Here is an 18500-nt window from a genome sequence, read left to right as displayed (position 1 = left end):
CGACTCATGCCTGCCCCTCCCCCCACCAGATGTGCATGTCCTGATTTTTAGAACCTGTAGATACTTTACAAGGCAAAGGGGATTTTGAAGATGCAAAATTAGGATTTTGAGATGTCATATTAAGCATTTTGAGATGGGGAGATTATCTTGGATTGTCTGGGTGAGTCCAGTGTAACCACAAGGATCCTCATAAGCTGGGGAAGATCAAAAGAAGAAGGGGATGTGAGGATGGAATCAGAGAGGAGGGATGTGGCTACAAGTCAAGGAAAGCGAGCAGCTTCCACAAACTAAAAACCTCAAGGAAATGGACCTTTATCCATGCTCGGAATTCTCCAGAAGGAACACAGCCCTCCTGAGTCTGGTTTCAGGCTTCTGGTGTCCAGAGTGGTAAGAGAACACCTTTGTGTGGCAGGTCACTAGACTCACAGCAGCAGTAGGGCACTGATACACTGATCTCGGGCCCAGAGAGGAGGCTGGGCGGTTGGCCGGAGAAGGGCCAAGAGTGGCGGCTTACATATATTTGAAGTGAAGTGAAGTGAAGTGAAGTGAAAGTCGCTCAGCCGTGTCTGACTCTTTGCAACTCCATGGACTATACAGTCCTTGGAATTCTCCAGGCCAGAATACTGGAGTGGGCAGCCCTTCCCTTCTCCAGGGGATCTTCCCAATCCAGGGGTCGAACCCAGGCCTCCTGCATTGCAGGCGGATTCTTGGGCTCCAGCAAAGACCTCTTTGGAACCATGACACCCGCATACTCTAGGTATTCAACAAAAGAGAAAGTCCCTGGTCTAGACAGTGAAATTTCCAACACAAATTCCAACTAAACTCAGGACAGGTGGTTAAGAAAAATGCAGAGTGATGCAGAGCCTACCAGGTCAGTGATGCTTAGTGCAACATTCCACAAAGGTGTGACTATCCTGCATCAGCATCATTAGATAAAGCAGCCGCCATCCACATGTGGCCACTGAGAACTTGAAAGGTGGCTAGTGTGGCTAAGGTTTTAATTTAATTTAAATGTAAGTGATTTCAGTGGCCCCCCGAGGTGAGTGGCTATCGTATTGGACATTTGGTTTTAGGTCAGCACTATCCAATGGAAATATAATGTGAGCCACATCTGTAATTTGTATTATTTTTAAAAAGTAAAAAGAAACAAGCGAAATTAATTTAATAATACATGCATATTAACCCAAATATTACAATTATTATAAATTCAACGAGCCTATTTGCAAAGCAGAAATAAAGACGCAGACATAGAGAACAAATGAACGGACACCAAGGAGGGGAAAGAGGGTGGGACGATGAACTGAGAGACCGGCGCTGACACATGCACACTATGGGTGTTACGTGTGAAGCAGATCACAAATGAGGACCACATGCACACTGTGGGTTTTACGTATGAAGCAGACCACGAATGAGAACCACATGCACACTATGGGTGTTACGTGTGAAGCAGATCGCGAATGAGAACCACATGCACACTGTGGGTTTTACGTATGAAGCAGATCACAAATGAGAACCACATGCACACTATCGGTGTTACGTGTGAAGCAGATCTCGAATGAGAACCTACTGCAGAGCACAGGGAACTCTACTCGGCATTCCCTGGTGGCTTAAACGGGAAGAGAATCCGAAAAAGAGGGGGTATATGTACGCGTGTAGCTGATTCACTTTGCTCTACAGCAGAAACTAACTCAACGTTGTGAAGTAGCTATACTTCAACAAAAACTGGTTTTTTTGGCAATGGAAAATATAATTAACACATTGCATACAAAATACAAATTTTGAATTTAATTTAAAAAAAAAAATCTAGGTCTCTAAAGGCAAAGAAAGTGTTAAAGAACTTAAAGCCATTGACAATGAATATTTATCTGGCAGAGTGAGACCAGCTAACAATTAAAGGGAAAAAAAACCCAATGATGCCTATAAGACAATGACATGCATATCAAAGTTAAGTTAAACTTGAAAAAACTGATCAAACCTTTCAAAATCCTTTTTCAAAAATGGCACCCTTTAGGATCATATTGAAAGTAAAACATGCATGAATTAAAATATGCCATTAATAATTTTATCTTGAAGTTATGTGAATCATCTCTGCTTGAAAGATTTTTTTCAACAAAATTAAAAAAAAAAGACTATAATTTCAATAGATTACCAATATAGAAAGCATCAATGAGATTTTTAAATTCTTTTTTCAATCTATGTTTTGTACAAAGTCTTCAAAATTTGGTGCAAACTGTACTCAGAGCCCATCTCACTTGGATGGGCCCCATTTCTGGTTACCAGGAGCCACACATGACTCATGGCTCCTGGAATGGACAGGGCCAACGATGGAGCCATGGATGGCCTAGGAGGTGAAATGATTTTCTCCAACTTCATTCTTCCTACAAGAGCTTTCTGCATTTGCCGCCCAGGTTTTCTCTGTAAGAGCTATAACTTCTGGCAGCAAGAAGGGAAGGAGGATTTAAATTTTTTTTTTCCTTACTAATCTATTTTTGGATTTCTGTGTGTAAACACTTAATATAACTCTCAAAATACAGCTTGTGAATTGGTGGGCTAATTGCATTGCCAGAAGGAGAAGCAAAGGAGATGGTGATGGGAAGAAAGGGAAGAAACTCAGCTGATCTTCAGAAATCTGGGGCAGCCACAGGGAAGGGCAATGTGACCGAAAGTCATGAAACAGATGTCACAGGGGGTGGTCTTCCTCAGATTGGGGTTCTCAGGTGTTCGTGCACATCAGAGCTCTCAGGACGTTTGTTAAAATGCAAACACCAGCAACCCACGGGGTCCACAGGAGAGCTGCCGGTCCGCCTTCTCAAATAGCTTCCTACATGATTACACAGAATTGTGGGTACTGGCTTCCCTGGTGGCTCAGACGGTAAAGCATCTGCCTGTGATGCAGGAGACCTGGGTTCAATCCCTGGGTTGGGAGGATCCCCTGTAGAAGGAAACGGCAATCCCCTCCAGTATTCTTGCCTGGATAATTCCTTGGACAGAGGAGCCTTGTAGGCTACAGTCCATGGGGTCGCAAAGAGTCAGACATGACTTACTGACTTCACTTCAATTAGATTTAATAAAACTCCACAACAGGCTGAGAGTTTGTAAAGGATCCCATATTACCTTAGAGAATTAAAAACACTTTGGCCTTTTGTTGCTGTTCAGTTGCTAAGTCGTGTCCGACTCTCTGCCAACCCATGGACTGCAGCATGCCAGGCTTCCCTGTCCTTTACAGTCTCCCAGAGTTTACTCCAGTTCATGTTCAATGAGTCGGTGATGCTATCCAACCATTGCATCCTCTGTCATCCCCTTTTCCTCCTGCCTTCAGTCTTTCCCAGCATCAGGGTCTTTTCCAAGGAGTCAGTTCTTCGCATCAGGTGGCCAAAGTATTGGAGCTTCAGCTTTAGCATCAGTCCTTCCAATGAATATTCAGGACTGATTTCCTTTAGGATGGACTGGTTGGATCTCCTTGCAGTTCAAGGGACTCTCAAGAGTCTTTTCTAGCACCCCAATTTGAAAGCATCAATTCTTTGATGCTCAGATTCTTTATGGTCCAACTCTCACATTCATACATAACTACTAGAAAAACCATAGCTTTGACTATCCGGACCTAGGTCCTATGTCATTATTAATCTCAATATTTTGGGATCAACAAAAAGAACTGATGGATTTCAAAGGACAAGTTCAACACATTCTTGGATCATTTACAAGAGGCTTAATTTTGAGGATGGAGGGAAGTTCCCAGGGTTACAGAATTCCTGAACAGGCACTGTTCTTTCTCTTTCTTCTTTCCTTCCTTCCTTCCCTTCTTTCTTTCTGTCTTTTCTTCCTTCCTTCCTTCCTTTCCTTCTCTTAGTAAAAAAAAAAAAAAAGTCTAAGGTGATCATTGTTTCTATTTTTTTTTTGCAGTTCAAGGGTGGGTGTTTGCTGCCAATGCAGTAATAAAGCGCTGTTTTTGTTGATTCTTCATGAATTTGCAGCTGCCCTGTCACTGCAAGCAGGAAACCCACAGCTGCTTGAAGTATGCAGACAAAGAATAAAACATGAAGAGAAGAAAGGCTGAAGGCTGAGTTGCTGGTGCTTCCAAATTCCAGTTTCGTGAGAACTGCAGGCGGGGCTCTCTCCCCAGAGGTGGAAGGGGGCTGCGGGGGCTCTGCTCTCTGCCAGCAGAGGATATACAACCTGGGCCTAAGTCAGGTTCCTGCTACCTCCAAGGAAAAACGGTCTTAAACTTCTAAGCCCCCGAGGCTCTGCCGCCTCTCCAGCTCTTGTTAAAATGCAGACTTCCACTCTGAGATTGATGACTTCAGGGGCTCAGAGCCCTTGCTTGAGAAATCCCTCATCACCTGCCGGCAGTTGCTGCCATTTATCACTTACTGAGTCCTGTGTGCCAGACTCTGTCCTAAGGACTTTGTATAATTGTCCAATTTATCCTTACTAAGAATCCCATGAGGTCTCTGTGGAGATGTGGAAACTGAGGCTCAGACACACTGAGTAATTCTGCCTGGAGTCACACAGCCATAAGAGACAGCAAAGGTCTGGTTCTGTGTAAGCCTGGCTTCCAACCCTGTGTTGGAAGAGACCGAGAACAAAGGCCGGGGACCCGCAGGACCGAAAGCCTGAAAAAGCGAAGCAACCAGGAGACGCAGAAGTCTTGTCGTTTAGTCGCTCAGTCGGGTCCTGCTCTTTGCGACTCCTTGGACTGTAGCCCGCCAGGCTCCTCTGTCCATGAGACTTCCCAGGTGAGAAGACTGGAGTGGGTTGCCATGCCCTTCTCCGGGGGATCTTTCCGACCCAGAGATTGAACCTGCATCTCCTCGGTCTCCTGCATTGGCAGGTGGATTCTTTACTGCTGAGCCACCTGGGAAGCCCCAAATAAGTAGGTCCCACTGAGATTGCTGGATTCAAAGTCCAGAGTGCTAACCCTTACACCACAGGGCCACTATAGGAGGTCTACAGTGGCCCAGAAATCACGGATGTGCAAACAGGTAGGGGACTCCACCCAGAGAAGATGTATTTTAAAAGTGAGGCCTCAGACACAGCCACTTGCTCCCCTTCTTTCAGAGCAGAAATGAGTGGCTCAGTCCCTGGGACTGCATTTGTTACTAACGTGTGCCGTGAACAGTTGCAAAGGGAGGCCCTGGGTGGGGCTGCGGGCGTGCTGACACAGGCTGTCCGGTCCTTGGCATGGATTACCGGTGGGACGCATCAAGATGGCCTCTGCCTGTAAGGTGCTTTGTCTTGTTTTCTACTACAGCTGTGTGAGGTATAAGGTGTTTTGCAGAAAGTGTTCGGGGTACTTTTTCCAAATCTAGGCAAGTTCTTCGTTTCTTAGACCCACAAAAAGCAGCACTTAGAGACAGTGAGGCAGTGGAACTCTGGCTGATGAAACGTGAATTGCTGACCTAGATAGAGCTGTTACGACTGACTTTGAACAGCTAGAGGCAGTGAGACTGAGAGGCCTTTGCATTCAATAATCTCGGGGCATGGCCAGGCTCACATGTTCAGCGTGAACCAGAACAAACAGGAAATGCCCACGTTTGTGAAAGGGAGGGCGGGGAGGTGCCCAGCCCCAGTGCCCACTAAGCTTCCCACTTTGTCTTGCTTGCAGGTGTGAGATCAGCGAACTTTGTCGTGGAAGCCCGACAATTCCAGCTGTTGTTAGGAATGACACCTGCCTCCTGGGCGATGTCATGTCAGACCTGAAAAACAGCTCTCAGGGAATCTTCTCTGCTGTGTATTGAAATTCATCTAATTATGATGTATTCCCTGCTTTGGACAAACACTTGACATAGGTAAGATCGGACTGCCACCAAAGATGAACCAGGGAGCAATTATTTCTTTGAATAAAGGACTCATCAGCTTGCAAAAGGTGTCAGGGTCATGTTTATCTTACCTCCAAGCTTTGCAATACCTTTAAAATTAAGTCCATATCCAGTGTTTTCATGTAGCTTACTTACTGCACCGGTTATTTTTCACAAGGTGCCACTGCTAACATTAACAACAATTTTCTCTTTGCAAACACTCGATAAACGCATTTCATTTGATGTCCACACTTGCCCTGTAAGGCAGGTCCTGTGGGATGGGCCGTGTGGTCATTTTTATACAACATGTGATGATCCATGAGGCTAAGGTTATCCGCAGGGGAGAGGGGACCCTAGACACCGGCCTGGATATTGTGGCCTTGGCCGCAAGCTCCTGTCCACCTCTCTCTGGGCCCCAGTGGCCGTCAGCCAGCCAAACACCTACCTCCTTTCCTTCTTCCACAGAAAGAAAACTTGGGTAGATCCACTTCGCAGACGGGGTAGGAGAAGTTCAGGATGGACAGTCCTTTACTGAAGAGCGCGACATCCAGAAACAGCTGCTCGATGTCCTCCCCTGGGGGCAAAGGGGAGACCAGCTTTCCTGTTAGTGTGGGCTTCGCTGAGCATCAGAGTGTTCAGAAGTCATAAAAGCCTGAGTTGAAGGACCTTTCATCGCCAGAAGTCTGCGCCGTATGGCGAACAGCTTTCTGTTTTGGTAAAACAGCCTTTGGGCAGTGCGACTGGGACATGTCAGTGGATGAAAGCCTTTCACTGACTTCACCTGCCTGGAGCAGCTAGCTGACCTGCACCCGTGCCTTGACGCTGTGGACCCCGGGGACCTGGCTCCTACAGCTTCTCAGCTACGTGGTCCCAGGTGCCTCCCCCAAGAGTGGCGGGCTGCGGTCCAGCCTGTAATCCCCACTGCTGATGTCCATTATCACACAGGAAGCTTCTGGCCGCTCTGCACAGCCGGCTCCCGACTCTCTGCCCTTTTCTCCTTTCCTCCCTGCTTAGATTCTGCTCACTCCCTTCCTTCTAGTCCTCTTTTTCTCCCTACAGCATTCCCGGAGCTGTTGGTATGGAGCCCAGACACTGTGCAAGGTCTGGAAATGCCAAGATGCCTGAGAGTTCTCGGCGTCCGGGAATGTTCCCTCCATTTCTCTGGAAAGAGTCCACATGCTCAATTTATTAAATCCTTCTGCTCTGGTTTTGAGAAACTGTGAGAAAGGAGAGAGTCTAGCAGCTATAGCAATGTGATGACCAACTGTGATGACATGGCCACGTAAAAATAAAAATAAACAACCTGAAAGCATCCTGGCTCATTGACTTGGTGGAGGGAGAAGATATTCCACGTCTTTGCCCGTGTCCGGGTTTAAGAGCTTAGATGAGCTATTTGTGGAATGAAATAATGGAAGGATAAACCATGCTGCTGGTACCAGACTTGTTTGTGGCTGAGACAACTAAGCAAAAAAGCCTTCTTTTGAGCAAACATTGATACTTAGGCTCAAAATATTTTCTTTTTGTTGTTGTTATTGGATATACTGATTCCAGGTGCTTATAGCACCCAAATGAGTGTCTAGGGTCTCTTTTCACAAAAGAACAGTTTTAATTGAGAGTTCTGCTCTATCTGGATATTACCCAGAGAGAGAAATGAACATGGAAATGGAAATAGTTAATTCCAGAGAATGATGGGACGCAGCGGCTCAGCCACCACAGCAAATACAAATAACCGGGTGTCTGAGCCACGAAGAGGCTGTGTCATGTTTTATGTGCTGTCAGCAATGTTTACTTACTCAGAACCATTCCAAATCTAATGTTGATATTTGGTTTTAATTGTCTGGCACACTGGTCGACAGAAAAGCCAAAATCTTGCAGTGGGTCTGCCAAGAAGAAAGCGACGGGTTAGACGTGAGGACACCACATGGTCTGCATGCTCACACTCAAGACTCACACCCATCCTGTGCCTTTTTCCCACGTGAGTCCCTGGAATGGACTTGGCAGCACATTGCCCAGCACGCTTCTCGCCGAAGTCCATGATGCTTTCAACTGCCCCTCCCCGTCTCTGCAAACTCGACGCCATGTTCACGCTGATGGCAGGTCTCAGGCTAAGAAATGAGCGCAGGGTCCTGATGGGTGGGTTTCATCTTTTTTTGCTAACTTTTCGGCCACACCACTCAGCACATGAGATCTTAGTTCCCCAACCAGGGCTCGAACTTGCGGCCCCTGCGGTGAAGCGCAGAATCTTAACCACCAGACCACCAGAAAAATCCTAGGTGGGTTCTATCTTTACTTGTTAAAACTCTGATTATTGCTTGCTTTTATTTCCTGAACTTTTGTCCTTAAAATTGATTGCCTGAAGTACTTCACAAGGCATGTCGTACTATATTTCAAACAAGGGAAAATAGGGCAGCTCTTCAAAGTTAAGACCTGCCTTTATCACTTCATCCCACCCCATCCCATTCAACACAGCAACTGTTTCCAAATATCCCACTATCTGAAAGGTATTGTGTTAAATCGAAAAGCTACAAAAACAATATTTTTTACGTATAATTTCTGCTCATTCTCAACATCCCAGTGGCTCATCTATGCCTTAGAGAGAATCAAGAAATGCTCTGCTGGCCCCAAGTTCCGTTTCCCGCATCAAAGTCCACACTCCATTCTCAGAGGTCTTGGTGGCAACGTCAGCCCCACCTGGCAAGTTTTCCAGCCAGCTCCAGGCGCTTTCTGCTGTATCCTGGTCTCACCAGTTCAGGCCATTGTCTACAAACTAAAGTCGCTCATTCCCACTTTTTTTTTGGTGAAGGTTTCCCTGTACTGTGCTAAGTCGCTTCAGCCGTGTCTGACTCTTTGCGACCCCATGGACCGTAGCCCACCCGGCTCTTCTGCGCATAGGATTCTCCAGGCAAGAATCCCAGAGCGGGTTGCCACGCCCTGCTCCCGATTTCCCTGACAGTCCCCCAGATATTCTTCTGCTTCTCTGAGCTCTTCAAACAGTTGTGTCTCAAGTACTATTTAAGGCGCACAAGCATGTGTGACTTTGTGCCTTGACGTTTGGCTTGCCTCACAATAATTAACCTAAACGCAGACCTCTCGACAGGCAGGAGCTGGAGTTCTGTTTCTTTCGTGTTGCTTTGTTTTCCATTTCCTTTTTACTTATGTTTCCCTCTGGGCCCCAGAGAAGATAGCTGATTTTAAGTGAGGGTCTGCGTTACGTGAGTCGCTGAGCCATAGGGCACTTCACGGGGTTTCCACCTAATTCTCTGCGCCTGGCGCAGAGCCTTGAGGTCAAACACGAAGTAAGCACTCCATAAATGTGCACAAGGCGTGGATGAATGGGTTATGTATTAAGCTATTTTCTCTCAGCTTCAAATTGGCCTTCAGGGCTCTGCTGTGAGAAGCTGGGGGCTCTTTGCATTAACATTTCTACTTTGCCACCTGCCAGAGATGCGCCAGAAAGAGGCGGGCTGAGCGGGAGAAGGACTTCTCCTTCACACTCCTGCCGATGTTCAAGCGTGTCCCCTGTTGAAGGCCTATTGCCTGGCAGTGGCAGCTGGTTCCAGAGTCCAGCTCTCTTTTGTACCTTCCTAGAATCAGCTGAGGCTCAGCTCTGCCGCCCCCAAAGCTTCTGTGTCGATGGTAACTCAGAGGGTGGCACCCCTTCCGAGGCTGCCTGCATCGCAGCCCTTCAAGGGCTCTGCTGTCACACTTCTACATTCTAACACCCTTCACCTCTGTCCTCTGCTCACAGCCCTTGGCGGGTAGCTTCTTCCTCATTGGTGGTTTTTTTCTTTTTTTTTCTTTTCTGGTTCCCTAAAAATTGCTTGTGAGAGTTGGACTATAAAGAAAACTGAGCACCGAAGAACTGATGCTTTTGAACTGTGCTGTTAGAGGAGACTCTTGAGAATTCCTTGGACTGCAAGGAGATCCAACCAGTCCCTCCTAAAGGAAATCAGTCCTGAATATTCATTGGAAGGACTGATGCTGAAGCTGAAACTCCAATACTTTGGCCACCTGATGTGAAGAGCTGACTCATTTGAAAAGACCCTGATTCTGGGAAAGATTGAAGGTGGGAGGAGAAGGGGACGACAGAGGATGAGATGGTTGGATGGCATCACTGACTCCATGGATGTGAGTTTGAGTAAACTCCGGGAGTTGGTGATGGACAGGGTGGCCTGGTGTGCTGCAGTCCATGGGGTCGCAAAGAGTCAGACACAACTGAGCAACTGAACTGAACTGAACAACTGCTTAACCAATACCTTGTATTAAATTTTCTGTTGAAATAACTGATGGGGTTTCTGAATTTCTGACTGGACCTGGACTGATGGAAAGAGTGACAATCTTGAGAGACAGGCCTGGTCATCCTCATTTCACCGATGGGAAAATTAAGACTCAGAGAGGCGGTGTTGACTTATCCAGGTTTAAGACCTAGAAAATGGCAGAGTCAGGATTCAAACTCAGACTTAAAAACAAACAAATAAAAAGTTGCCACCCACTACTGCACAGAGGTACGTGAAGCAGAGCCCGGAAGGTGGATGTTAATGACCGATTAGAGCGATGCCTGGGATACTCTGTGTGCGGGCCTGTGGCACCTGGCACTTCTATTTCATAACTGGCCTCAATTTCAGCTTAGCTATGAGCTCACATTTGTTGGTGGGAGCATTCCAGACAGTTTAATCATCACACTGCTGGCCTGGAAGACACATAATTGTCTGTGGTGTGTGCCGTGGAAATGATCACTAGGCTGTTCAGCCCTGCGAATCTAATCTAGGTGCACTTTTGTCTGATGAAACGCCTATGATCTGGTCACCAATTTCCTGGAGGGATAAGCCATTTTCTCTGATGCCCATTTTACTCGTTCATCAGCATGTTTGTGCCTTCCTGGCATTTATTTCAGTTTGGAATATGGGAGCAGGGCTTAAGGAGACAGTTTTTCCCGCTACATATTTGGCCCTCGGTATTAAAAAAGAGGCCGACCAACAGAGGCTTAGAAAAGTGCATCCTCAAGATTGTGAACAAATTTAAGTTGCGATTTGAGGAAAGATAAAAGGGGATAAGCATGTGTCGATTAGCTAATTATCAGGCACAGACTCACACTGTGTGGATCAATATTTTAAAGGCATAGCTGGAGAGAATAAAGTGAGGCCAGAAGAAGGAAATCAAACATCTCCCTGGTGCTGGAAAAATACTATTGTGAAGAAAATCATCTTACTAAGGAGCAAAGTCACAGAGGAAGCAGCGGGCGGCTTCTCTCTGAGGATGTGACTGTAACACAGAAAGACAGACGGCTTAAGAAGCGCTTAGGGCTTTGGTGATCTTTCCTAGCAGTTATTTCAATTTTATACTTGAGAGTGAATTTAATTTAATTTTTTTTTTGAGAATGAATTTTGTACTTTAGAGTGAACATGTAGTTCGCAGTTGTCTCGGGGAAAATAACATCTGTTCCTCTGTCCCCCAAGCACACCCTCACGCACTTACGGCCTTTCCTCTATCGACTGGTATTTTCACTCGGGCACTTAGCACGCTCTGTAAAAAATATTTTTTATTTTCTTGTAAACCTCTGCCTTTCCTCTACTAGATGCTTCAGGGCAAGCGGTCCAGCCTCAGAGCCCAGCGTCACGTGCTAAGATCATCCTACATGGGACTGTCCTGGTGGCCCAGCTGCCAAAGCTTCCTGTTTCCACTGCTGGGCGAGTGGGTTCGAGCCCTGGTCTGGGAAATAAGATTCCACACCACTTAGCACGGCCGAAAAACAAAATAAATTAAATAAGAAAACAAAGACATTCATAAGAAAAAGATTATACTAGGTTCCAAGTAGTAGTTTGCTGAATGAATAATAGGGATTATATACAGTAAACTTATGGAGAACTTGAAAGCCAGATTTCTCAACTTTGTCACCATGGACATTTTGGGTCAGAAATCCTTTTTGAGGAAAATCCTTTTTTTTTTCTGTGTGCTGTAGGATCTTACCTACACCTCTAACCTACTAGACCCAGTAGCATCCCAGCCCCAAGTTCAACAAAAAAGGTTACGGATTTTACTAAATACCCTCTTGGGAATGAACTCACCTGGTGAGGAACCACTGCTTTGAAGAACTGCTTTCTCAGTTGCCAGACAAACATCTACAGAATCAGCTACCAAAATAAAGAAAGTGGGCTGCATTTTTAAAGCAGATCTCCTTAATATGGAGTGAGAGTTGACTGGAGACCAGGGTGGGGGGTTTTTCCTTGGACACTTGCCCTGGGTAATTTTGACCACATAGAAACGGGATTATCTGAATTTGGATCTTCTGAAAGAATAAAACTGGGGAGTTAATGAGAGTGGTGTTCCTGGGCTTCAAGCACGGAGATAAATATTTCTTCCTGACACTTTGCTGTACGGCAGCGAATGAGCCGAGAAAAGACGAGAAGCTTCAGGGTGAGATATATGATCTCTTCATCGAGTTTTTTTTTCCTTAGCCTCTAAGCTCTACCTCTATTCTGTCTGCTCAGTCCTCCTGTATGGTGTCCGCCTGAGAGAGGGCAGCAGTTACAGTGGGTGAGCGTAATGCCCCCCAAGCTGCCCCGCTGCCCCCACGCCCGGGGCACAGGTGTGTCTGGAAGGCAGCCTCCTCCAAACAGCGGACACTAAATCTCCGGGGAGAAGGGTGAGGGAGCAGCTGGGGAAGCAGCCAGGAGCATCTGCCTTCTCACTAAGGGCAGTGCTGGTCACACGCGTCCCCGAACCAGTTCGCATTCCTTCGTTGGAGTAGAAGAGACTTAGAAAGACAGATGCGGCTTAGTGTGTGTAGGGTCTTCACACATCTCAGCTCCAGAGCCATTCTGGGGCCTTAAGATCTATTGATGGCCTGTGCTCTCCCGGGAGGGGCTGGACTCAGGCGGTCATCCGGGAGAGGATGAGCTGGCCTGGGGCATTTCTGGCCAGCATTGGGCTCTCAGCTGGGATCAGGGCAAGAAAACAAAGCCCAGCGGCACGGCCTGGGGAAGTGCAATTCCTCTCCGAGGTCGGTGGGGCCCGATGGGGCCAGGTGGGCGCACCGGGCTGGGCTGCTGCTGATATGTCTCAGGCACACGCGTGTCCCCAAGGCCTCGAGTCCACGGCAGTCACTCTGCTCCCTGCAGCCTCTGTGCTGCCGGTTGGGTGGTTTGAGGGACACAGGAGGGGACAAGTCTCATGCAGCTGGTCCCATTTTCCAAATTGCACAGCTCTGCCTGTTGTCATTGTTCAGTCGCTAAGTCATGTCTGACTCTTTGTGACCCAGTCGCCTGCAGCACACCAGGCTTCCCTGTCTTTCACCATCTCCCAGAGTTTGCTCAAACTCATGTCCATTGAGTTGGTGATGCCACCCAATCATCCAAACCTCTGTCGCCCTCTTCTCCTTTTGCCACCCAACCATCCAAACCTCTGTTGCCCTCTTCTCCTTTTGCCTTCAATGTTCCCCAGCATCAGGGTCTTTTCCAAAGAGTCGGCTCTTTGCATCAGGTGGCCAAAATATTGGAGCTTCAGCTTTAGCATCAGTCCTTCCAATGAATATCCAGGGTTGACTTCCTTTAGGATGGACTGGTTTGATCACAGTGGACATGGGGCTGGTTGATCACAGTGGACGTGTCCACAAACCACATATCTCAGCTGGTTGGATAAATACACGGAAAAGAGGCAAGGTCAAGCAGTTGAACGAGAGCAGGAGGGAAGCTGGACTTTCATGTCGGCACTGGTGGGTGCCAGCAGTCACTTGGGAAGCCTGAGTTTTGAAGCCAGTGACTAATTTCCCCTGCACTTGGAATACTCTTTGGAAAGGTGTTAGTGCATATTAACTTTATTATCATCATAACAGAGGTATTTGCTTTGGCGCTTAGGATGGAGTTTCTGAGTGTGGATGAAAATCTTGTCTCAGGCCAAATATTAGCAGATGGACCTCTGCTGTCTTTCAGAATTCTTCTGCAAATAAAACAAAATAAACAGATCTTGCGTTTGACTTCTTCCTTTAGGTGGGGTGGTTACTAGTTTTGCAAGCTTGTGTTCTGTTCGCCATACAGGCCTAGTTGTGCGTGGATCTGAAAGTTTGCCTTCTTATATGGCTGTGTTTTGATGGGGTATTTTAATTTTCTTGTGTGATTGCTATGATAACATTCAAGGGTCATTGTGGATCCTTGAAAAAAAAAAAAAGATGATGGGAAGGCTTCCGTGAGATGCCATGGCTGGAAATCCGTTACCATGGCAACACAAAATTAATTTCCTCTTTTCTGTCCTTGACGTGCTGTGGTGTGTTCCTTTCCCCCCTGCCCCATCCTCTTTTCCTGCCTTTGAAGAGAAAGAAATGACTTACGAGGTGGTAAATGCATTCTAGCTAGTTGTTCTGTTATTTCCTGGTCTCTCCTTTTTCCCCACCTGTCAAATCTTATTACTGCAGAATAGCACGCAAAGCTCCCGATGGGCCATTGCATTTCAAATAATAGCAGTTCTGCCCCCATTCCAGTCTCCTCGGTCAGCATTTCATTGAGAATTGACTCACACAGCCAAAGACGGGTATGTGATCTGGATTTCTGTTTCTTCAGCGTGGTTATGTAGAGAAGTGAAAGTGTGAAAGTGTTAGCCACTCAGTTGTGTCCGACTCTTTATGACCCCGTGGTCTGTATAGCCTGCCAGGCTCCTCTGTCCATATAAGCCTCTAGGCAAGAATACTAGAGTGGGGAGCCATTCCCTTCTCCAGGAGATCTTCTTGATCCAGGGATTGAACCTGGGTCTTCCACGTTGCAGGAAGATTCTTTACCACCTGAGCCATCAGGGAAGCCTGGATACATAGACTGGGTGTTCAAAAATGCTTAAACATGGTTCCTAATCTCAGACACAACCAAACGCAATGAGCACCAGCCCAGTGGAACGGCTACTGTTCGTAACACTGCGGGCAAGAACGCCTACATCCCACAGCCCGCCTGGAAGCTGGGCGAACGCATTTTTGAGTGTGAAGGTAGGTTTTGGCTGCCAAGTTCAAAAGTCTGTATCCCTTATTTTGTTTACTTCTAACTGCAAAAGAAACGGGATTCATTGGAACTCATTACTGACAGATAAAGGGTGTGAATCTGCACCCTCTTTTGGCCTCTGAATTCCATTACCCAGGGATAACCGGAGCCTGACTTCCACGAGCTTAGGAGGACGTGGTTTTTTATATTATAAACATTTGAGGCCAAAAAGAGATTAAAAAGCAATGGAGATGAGCTTTCATCGAAAACACCTTGCCAAATATCTCAAGGGAAAAAACGACCCATTCGAAGCTCTTACAATTGATCTTTTGCACTTCAAACACTAAATGCAGTTTTATTGTGTGTTATCGTGGGGTATCACATGCCCTGCGCTCAGCACTCAGCCGTGTCCAACTTTGCAGCCCAGTGGACTGGGGCCCACCAGGCTCCTCTGTCCATGGGATTTCCCAGGTAAGAATACTGGAGTGGGTTGCCATTTCCTCCTCCAGGGGATCTTCCCAATTCAGGGACCAAACCCGCATCTCTTGTGTCTCCTGCATTGGCAGGCGGATTCTTTACCATTGGTGCCATCTGGGAAGACCTGGGGGTATCATGGTGCCACATAAAATCTGACCATAAGAGTACAAACAAACTTGAACTTGTCTTCCCACTGACAGTGCACATTAGTGGCTGAAGAATGGGAAATGCAACTCAACTCCTCATTCATTTTGCTGAGGACCTGATACACAGCCTTGGGGATACACGGACGAACCAGAAAACGCTTCTGCTTTCATCTGGAGTATAATGCTTCCATCATCTAGTTATGACATTACATGGCCAAAACATAAACTCAATAAAAGATACACATGTACTTTAAATCTCTTATTTTATGGTCAACATAGAGTCAAACGGTCTTCTGTGTGCAAGCCGTGTCTGCACACTCACCCCACGTTACCTGGGCTGATCCCTTTGCAGGTTAAAGTCAATCTTAGTCGTGGGGTTGCTATTCATAGCTTCAACTTCCACCGCTACAGTCAAGACACAGACATGAAGAACCTTCCTCGTTCTGCACCTTGACAATCACTTGTGGCTCCAGCTCCCCTTTCCCACCCCAGCAACCACAAATCACTGCTTCAGCAACACAATTCTGTCATCTTGAGAAAGTTACACATGTGGAACCATAAAGTATGGAAGTGTTCTTTTTAACTCGTCATATATGTATTAAAATGTAAAAACATGTACACATTTATTTTTAATCGAGTATAGTAGACTTACAATATTGTATCATATTAGTTTTCTGCATACAGTGTAGTGATTCAATATTTGTAGATACTATAAAATAATCAGCACATATGCAACCTTTTAAGATTGGATTTTTTCTTTCTCCAAGTGGCCCTGGAGACCCATTCAAGTGGCTGTGTATCTCAGGATCTTTTTTTCTGCAGTGTGGATATTTCACAGCCTAGCTGCGCACCTGTCCTTCATGTAGAAGGACATCTGTCCAGTTTGGGGGCATTACGAATAAAGCTGTCATGATCTTCCACACTCAGGTTTTTGTGTGAACACGGTCTGCATTTCTCCGAGATACATACCCAGGACTGAGGTTCCTGGGTTCTATGGTAAGCGTATGTCTGGTTTTACAAGAAACAGCCTGTTTTCCAGAGTGGCTGTGCATTTTACATTCCCTCTAGCATGGTAGGCAGGTTCTCCCAGGAGAAGCTTGTTCCCTGGGAGAAATCAGGAGAGGCCTGTGGTCAGTATGGGGTTGACAACTTCTATGCCCACTCAACCTTCCGGGTTCAGGCAAAACTCCCTCCCTGACATGAGATGACTGTTCCCAGGAAGATCGAATCCTGGAAGCCATGAGTTGGGCGTGCAGCAGTGGCTCATTGCTGTTAATGGGTGTCGGAGAGGGTGGCTTGGGTAGCCAGCTGGATGGGGGTTTCCTTGCTCAGCCTCCCGTCTCCTTCCCATCGCTGTCTTCAAGACCCCTAAGGCAGTTTTGGCCATACTCTGTCACACGGAGGCGGGTAGAATTCTTAAGACTCATTTCTCCCGTGCTTCTAGTATGAGATCAGTTTATTAAACAGTTCTTCTCCCTCGAGTACTGCCCTCCCCACGCCTGGTAAGAAACTGTCCACTGCTGTCTCCAATCCCCCATCAGAGCCACACGACGAAACACCAATTTACACTTTCCCTGAGAAGCAAGACTACTGACGGAGCTGGTGGTCTATCTTAGTCTGTCGGGCTGTCATAACAAAATACCACAGACTGAGTGGCTGAAATGACAAACAAATGCTTATTTCTCAAAGTTCTGGGGGCTGGGAGTCCAAGGTCAGGATGCTAGCTGACTTGGTGCCTAGTGGGGGCCCTCTTCCAGGTTTGCAGACTTCTCTGTGCGTCCTCACCCAGCAGAGGCAGAGAGAGCATCCACTCTGGTCTCTTCCTCTCAGAAGGACACTAATCCCATCATGGGTCCCCACGCTCCTGACCTCATCTAACCCGAATTACCTCCAAATACCATCACCTTATGGGCTTCCTCAGTAGCACAGTGGTAAAGAATCTACCTGCCAATGCAGAAGACATGGGTGGGGAAGAGGAGGAAGAAATGGCAACCCACTCCAGTATTCTTGCCTGGGAAAATCCCATGGACAGACGAGCCTGGCAGGCTACAGTCCATGGAGTTGCAGAGAGTCAGACACGACTGAGAACAAACACACACACACACTCCATCACATCGGGGTTTAGAGCCCCAGCATACGAATTCTGAGGGGACACATTCAGTACATAACACGTGTGAAGACCTTCCTCTTCATGGTTAGCATTCGGCAAAGGGGACAGAGAGTGGCACTGTTTCTGAGTCCGGCCACCCTGATTTAGAATGAGCATGAGTGCCCCACGAAGGCCCTGGAATGAGGAGGGCTGTGTTCAAGGGGGGACCACAGACTCATTCTTTATCCGAGAATTAGAGACACAGCATTCTCCAGCATCTCCAGGACATGCAGTTGACTCTTCCTAAAGAGACCATGGAGCTTCCCTGAGAAGGTGTCTGTTGCTGTTCAGTCGCTCAGTCATGTCCTACTCTCTGTGACCCCATGGACTGCAGCATGCCAGGCTTCCCTGTCCTTCACTATCTCCCTGAGTTTGCTCAGATTCATGCCCATTGAGTCAGTGATGCTATCTAACCATCTTATCCTCTGCCGTCCCCTTCTCCTGCCTTCAGTCTTTCCCAGCATCAGGGTCTTTTCTAAAGAATCAGTTCTTCGCATCAGGTGGCCAAAGTATTGGAGCTTCAACTTCAGCATCAGTTCTTCCAATCATTCAGGGTTGATTTCCCTTAGGGCTGATTGATTTGACCTCCTTGCTGCCCAAGGGACTCTCAAGAATCTTCTCCTGACAAGGTGGAGAGGTTACCTAACCGGAGTTTCTACCAGGATGTCTTGTACTGATCAGGGAAACAAAATCCTCATTCCTAGAACTACAAACCACTTCCCCCCTCCCTGCATCTCACATTATGTGATGAAGCCAGAAGGAGTCTGCTGGACGTTCCAACTCTGCAATAGAGCTCTCCCTGATGGGAAAGAGGGAGAAGTTTCTCGTCTGCAGGGCATGGACCACCCAGGAATAGGATCTTGTGGCATGAATGACCCAGGTCTGCAAGCACTCACTGCCAGATGCCGGAGGAGAGAAGAACCAGCTGCCTTTGGTTTGGACCCTCTGCCAGCAAAATAAATTCTTAATTGAGAAG

General features: G+C 47.0%; 1 protein-coding gene across 3 annotated transcripts in view; it reads right to left on the bottom strand.

Moving 5' to 3' along the window:
• Positions 1 to 18500, bottom strand: part of LY86 (lymphocyte antigen 86) — a 43311-nt gene that overhangs the window by 7281 nt on the left and 17530 nt on the right. For all 3 annotated transcript variants that reach the window (XM_070360699.1, XM_005891152.3, XM_070360698.1), the window contains 2 exons: positions 7589 to 7675; positions 6241 to 6369 (listed from right to left, as the gene is read on the bottom strand). In XM_070360699.1, the coding sequence (XP_070216800.1) occupies positions 6241 to 6369; positions 7589 to 7675 (216 nt within the window). The remainder of the gene's footprint in view (positions 1 to 6240; positions 6370 to 7588; positions 7676 to 18500) is intronic.

Source organism: Bos mutus, chromosome 23 (assembly GCF_027580195.1).
Source record: "Bos mutus isolate GX-2022 chromosome 23, NWIPB_WYAK_1.1, whole genome shotgun sequence".
NCBI lineage: Eukaryota > Metazoa > Chordata > Mammalia > Artiodactyla > Bovidae > Bos > Bos mutus.
The sequence above is the reverse complement of the archived record's forward strand: the minus strand, read 5'-3'. Positions and strand labels throughout refer to the sequence as shown.